This window comes from Paramormyrops kingsleyae, chromosome 3 (genome assembly GCF_048594095.1).
Source record: "Paramormyrops kingsleyae isolate MSU_618 chromosome 3, PKINGS_0.4, whole genome shotgun sequence".
Classification (NCBI taxonomy): Eukaryota; Metazoa; Chordata; class Actinopteri; order Osteoglossiformes; family Mormyridae; genus Paramormyrops; species Paramormyrops kingsleyae.
The window spans coordinates 40,894,804-40,901,004 of record NC_132799.1 but is presented as its reverse complement, the minus strand read 5'-3'; the positions used below and the strand labels follow the sequence as shown (position 1 = coordinate 40,901,004).

The 6,201-nt window shown below is 44.4% G+C and overlaps 1 protein-coding gene across 3 annotated transcripts; it reads left to right on the top strand.

The window, feature by feature from the left end:
- The first annotated feature begins 1,462 nt into the window (after window positions 1-1,462).
- LOC140588318 (uncharacterized) lies at window positions 1,463-3,056 on the top strand. 3 transcript variants are annotated; one of them, XM_072710294.1, is made up of 6 exons: window positions 1,463-1,871; window positions 2,121-2,188; window positions 2,267-2,443; window positions 2,518-2,588; window positions 2,657-2,707; window positions 2,828-3,056. In XM_072710294.1, exons 1-6 carry the CDS (start codon window positions 1,717-1,719, stop codon window positions 2,912-2,914), a joined length of 609 nt encoding a protein of 202 aa, XP_072566395.1. In that variant the 5' UTR covers window positions 1,463-1,716; the 3' UTR covers window positions 2,915-3,056. The 3 variants fall into 3 exon arrangements, with proteins under 3 accessions (XP_072566395.1, XP_072566396.1, XP_072566394.1); XM_072710295.1 differs by lacking the exon at window positions 2,657-2,707; XM_072710293.1 differs by having other exon boundaries at window positions 2,267-2,588.
- The last annotated feature ends 3,145 nt before the right edge of the window (window positions 3,057-6,201 follow it).

Sequence of the window (6,201 nt, the reverse complement as noted above, 5' to 3'; positions counted from 1 at the left end):
GTTAAGTGTAGATTATGTGTCGGTGAAAAATTCTTGTCAACTGCAAAAAACACCACTTCAAATTTAAAAAAACATCTGCATGCAAAGCACAGCACAACAGAGTTGCACGAGAGAGAGCCGAATGATACCTGCACCCCGCCTCAAGCTAAACAACAGAAGCTTGATTTCAGTTCACCACCAGGTAAAACAATAAGTTCGACTGAACTCAACAAATTGGTTGCTGCTTTTATTGTTGAGGAGATGCAGCCAATTTCCACTGTGGAGGCACCTATATTTCGTAATATCATCAGCAAAATCTCAGTGACAGGCAAAATGACGAGGGGCGTGCTGCCTGATCGCAAAACCTTTACAAACTTTTTGGACAATGCATATATGGAAATGGAGACCGAACTAAAGAAAACTTTTTCCGACCTAGAATATGTTTCCATCACAGCAGATATATGGACTGCTCAGAATAAAAGTTTTCTGGGCATTACTGTACACTGGATCGACCCTGCTAGTTTGCATCACCGAAAAGCTGCAATCGCCTGCAGACAATTTCGTGGGAGACACACATATGATGCCATCACAGCGGAGATAGAGCAAATTCACAGCTCATTTGCTCTTTGTGGTAAGATAACTGACACTGTCACGGACAATGGCGCGAACTTTGTTAAAGCATTCAGAATGTTTCAAGCTGATGATAATGATGATGAAGCAGAAAATAATGAAGACGAGGTCATCTTTACGGACTTGCACGACGTCTTACGGGATGACAGTGAGACCAGCGAAAGGTATATTCTCCCTCCACATCACCATTGTGCATCCCACACCCTTAACCTTATATGCACGAATGACGTCGTTAAATTTTTGACGGCGAAGGCAGATTGCAAAGCCTTGTACAGGAGTGCAACTGGAAAGTGTTCAGCCTTGTGGTCAAAAGTTAGTCGATCAACTGTGGCATCAGAGTTTCTGGTGGAATTCAGCAAAAGAAAGTTGCTGGTCCCTGCAACTACAAGGTGGAACTTGTTTCATGATGCGCTTAGCAGAGTCACAGACATCCCATTAGTAGATCTCAATCAACTTTGCACTCGCCTGGACATCAGATGCATTACAGAGAGAGAATATCAGTTCCTAAAAGAATACTGCAAGGTTCTGAAAGCTGTCTGTATGGCATTGGATATACTTCAAGGTGAAGATGACTGTTTCAACAGCACCCTGCAACCTACCCTTGAAATCCTGATGGCCAAAATCTTGGCACTGAAAGAGGGCCTCTCCAATATGATGGCCGACCTCCCAGACCTCATAGTTCAGGTAAGTCTGTTAAATAATAATAATAATAATAATTATTATTATTATTATTATCATTATTATTATTATTATTATTATCATTATCATTATCATTATCATTATTATCATTATTGTAGTTATAGCGCTTTATACAATATAGATTTTAAAAGGAACTTTAGAGTGATAAGAGGGAAATAATGATTCAGTAATACAAATGTAATTCAGTTCTGTGGCCTGTACTACGAAGGGGGTTTAACCAAATCAGACTTAACCGCAAGGTAATTTACGAACGCGAGGTTGACAAAATCAGGTTGAATCAATCGGGGCTAATCAGTACTACGAAGCCAGTTAAGAAGTTGCTTTGTTCAATCGGTGTTAACTTAATTGGTGCTTGTGCGCGTTCACATAAATGGAGCACGATCGGCAGCGCAAGGCACTGTTTGAGTCATGGCGCGAGCTCCGTACTTTACGGAGGCAGAGTGCGTGATAATCATGCAAGGTTACGAGGAGTTCAAATCAACGATACAAGGGAAGTCCAACACCTCTGCAGCCAACAAAAGCAGGCAGGCTTGTTGGCAACGAATTGCCGACCGCGTAAATGCGTAAGTACATTTCTATGATCAATAATTCTTGGTCTAAAATATCTCACGATCGCTGATTAGACTATGAAGTGTTGTCTGAAAAGAACTGAAATACTGTTAATAAATGCAGAGGCTCACAAATGCGTCACAATTCAGAAGTAAGCCTATTACAGTATTTGCTGTTAAGTAATGTAACGCTCTCTAAAGTTCCATTACTGTGATGTTACTCAGAATTTAAACCTAATGGTAACTTAACTGATATGATTCCAGATGCAGTAATACTGCACAGCGTACTTGGCAGCAAGTCAGGATGAAATATAAAAACATCATGACAAGTGGTACGGCTATGTATTTATACTCATTATGAAATATTTGTGTGTAGCCTCCAGATAATAGTGTGTTTCTATGTGTCACAGCTAATAAGAAAAAGCTCTCTATAAAGGCAACGGGTGGAGGGCCACCTCCGGAAGCCTTCAGTCGTGCTGAAGAGTTGGCAGTAGCCAACAACGTAGGACGGCCCATCATGGAGGGGGTTGAGGGTGGTGTCCGGTCAGACCCTGGTGCCTCAGATATGTGCACCCTTTATGTGCAGGGTAATATTGCAATAACATTGCACAAATTATCATGCTGTACAATCATGAAATTCAAATTCATGTGTTATGTGCAGTGGAGGGGGGTAATATGCAAGTGCTCCAGCCACCTGCAGAGCCCAGCACCTCCTGTGATCCTCAGGTACAGGTAAGTGCAGAAATGACTAGGTGTGCCCAATGTTGATGCATCTTTACCTATATTCCTTTATTGTTCAGGAGGACTTGGGTGAGGACACTTTGTCGGCATTGTCTGACACGCACATCCAGGTAGATGCATTGCATCACATGTGATTCCCCCAGGATAATACAGTATAGCATGGCATTTAGACCTCTGCACAGATTCTGTCATTCTACTGTCCTTAAGTTGTAATTTGCATTCTCCCTTAGGAGGCGTTTCAGCAACCCCCTTCCCCTCCTGCGGCTTCCTCCACTCGGACCTCCCACACGGAAAGTGCACTTTTGCTTTGTCTTTGACTCTTCGGGTTCATAAGCTGCATGCGCACTGCTTCACCATTTCATGCGTTTTTTTTCCCCCCTGTGTAGGCTAGAACAGACAATGTGCGTTCCCTTTACAAGCGCATGCTTGAGTTGGACTGCAGGAGGAAACAACTGCAAATAAAGAAACTGAAGCTTGAAATTCAATAGCTCGAGCATGAAAAGAGGGTATTGCTATATATTCATCAGTATTACATCTATATATGTACCATGATTAATTTATCACTTTTTTACTTTGTAGGAGAGGGAGAGTGGCAACCAATAAAACAATCAGACTTCAATGTAGTCATGATCTGAGTTTTTTATTTTAATGAGTGAAACACTGGTTTGTGATTGCATCTCTCACTGCACGTCCTGTGGGGTAGTCGAGGGTCACAGGGTCAACAATGTCTGGAGGCATGGGCAGTGGAGTAGGGGTCTTTTCTTTCCTAATAGTTGCAATATTATGTAGCACCACACATGCTGACACCACCTGACAGGCCCTCTCTGGCCGTACTCATAGGCCTTTGAGGCAAGTAAAACTTGCCTTTAGAATGCCAAATGTCATTTCTATCCTGACCCTTGTTAGGCTGTGGGCAGCATTGAATTGTATTTGGGGCCTTGTTAGAGTGTCAGGATAAGGAGTTACCAAGTGCTTCAGGCATGGGTATCCCCGGTCCCCCAGCAACAGGCCATCAAAATGCCCTTTGAAGAAATTGAGCAACTGTCACACGCAAGTTTGTGCAACAAAATCTATAGAATACTGATTGCCTTACCTTCTTCAAATCTTTGAGAGAGAATGGACTCCCTGAAAATGCGAGAGTCATGTACTGAGCCTGGCCACCGTGCGTCCAGGCTTGTGACCATTAACTGGTGATCACATGTCATCTAAGGATTGAAAGCCATTCCAAAGCTTATTCTGCTATTCTAAAGTCATGTTCATATGACACATAATACAAGTTGAGCCAGTGTTTCACAAGCAAATGTACAACAGGACTAAACATAGGCATATGTGTAGTGAGGAAACAACTATAGGACCTGTCTAACTTTTCCTTAAAGAGAAATACAGTGATACCTCGGTATGCATCCTTAGTATGTTCCATATCCTTGGACTTATACCTAACAGGATGTGTTCCGAGGTAGCACTGTACTATCAAAATAGCGCATCAGTCATGACAAATATACGTTAGAGAAGAAGCCAACAAATTCCAAATCACCACCTTATGTGAGGAGAAGGTGAACCTAAGGTACACTTGTAGTCACTAGCCCATATATCAGATCTAAAAGCATATTATGAGAAAAATACCTGTACATTGATGCTGTGAATAGATTTGCGATTCACATAATCGCCCTCGTGCTCTCCCAGGGGTGCACTGATTGGGATGTGTGTGCAATCGATGATGCCTATGACCCTTGGGAATCCTATGAGAAATTGTGTCAGCAGAAGCAATTTCCCTATGACAATAGAATAATTTCATACTGCGATTTACCTGCGATTGCATGAAACCCTTCTTTATTCCGCAGAGCACTTAAATGACCAGGGAAAACCACAAATGCATCCAACAGTTTAGATAGAGCAAGCACCACTTTGCTAACCGTACGACAAACAGTATTCTTGCTCAGATGTTCAGCATCACCGATGGAATACATAAACTGGCCACTGGCAAAATATTGCAGTGCGAGGCATACTGTATGCTCGATTGTGAGGGCATTGCTGCGGCGAGTGGAATTAGAGACCTCTGGACCGAGCAACTGGCAAAGGTAACGAATTCCCTCAGATGAAAATCTGTACCTTTCATGGAGAATATCGTCTGGGTATGCCAGCGGATTCTGGCGATCTCTAAAAACCCTCGCCCTGCGGAGAGAGCCCCTCACGATTCGCGCGCCAATGTCGTACGGATCATCCAGGTACGCCGGCATTGTTTTCGGAGAAATTGTAGTGGGAGGGGCGGTGCTCATATAGGGCTGGCTTACGCAGAAACCTCGACTTAAACAAGAACAAAAACTGCTCGGAGCAGTTTTGAGACTTAGGGTAAATTGCCATAGCAACATGTCTCGACTAAAACCTACCCACCTTTCGTAGTACGGGTTAATCGCGAAGTTACACCACACGTCATCAAGTTACTCGCAAAGTTACCCCGATAAGCCAGTTACCCCGCTTCGTAGTACAGGCCACTGGTGTGAAGAAAATAGTAAACAGTTATAGGGTTGAAATCAGTTCAGTGTTTATTTAATTTGGTTCAGTAACTGTAGTTAATCAATTTTAAAATGAGATCTGGCATATAAGGCAGCTCTGGAGAAAACAGTGATGTCATCATCCAGCTCAGTTTACTGTAATTCTCATACAATAGTGTCAGTGCATTCAAGTCAATATGTTTATGTATTTGTTATTAAGTTTTAATCTACTTACGTTTTTCCTGACATAATTTCAATTAATCTAGTATGAATGCATGTCTATTAGTTTATAAACTGTGTAACCTAAAATTAAAAAATTGTCTTGCAGGCTATCAAGACACGGTTTAGCACCATCTGTCAGGGGACGGCAGGGAAGCGAGCCGGGAAGCAGGCGAGGCAAGACCAAACTGCAGGCAAACGCGGTTTATTGGGGTGGACAGTACCAAAACACCAACAAACATTAATGACGGATCTGGGGAAGACTGACTCAGACGCGGACTAAATACAGAAGACAAGCCGACATAACAAGGAACAGCTGGGCACGATCGGGAAAGCACACGTGGATAATGAGGGGGCGTGGCACACATCGGGATCGAACGGAACGGATCGTGACAGAACCCCCCCCCCCAAAGGCGCGCACACCGGGCGCGCCCGAGAGGAGGCGGTTGACGAGACCGGGGAACAGGACCTGAAAGACAAAAAGCAAGACCATCAACCAAAAACAGGGAACAGAACAGAGACACAGAACAGGAACAAGGACCAACAGAAGGACAGGACCCGACAAAGAACAGGAAACGCGGACAGGCAGACAGAGAAAGGAGACACAGAGGGGACAGAAAACGGAGGAACAACAGGGCGAGGAGTGAACACAGGAGACACCGAGGGACGAGGAGCAAAGACAGGAGGGACAAAGGGACCAGAAGGGAACGGAGGAGACACAGAGGGACGAGGAGCAGAAACAGGCGGGACGGAGGGAAAGGGAGGAGGAAGCAAGGGAGCCCAAGGGAACCCAGGCGGGCGAGGGAAGGCAGCCGCAGGGGCCGCAGGCGGAAGGGAGGCCGGAGCAGGAGGGGACCACACAGGGGACAAGGAGACAGACGGAGGGACCGACA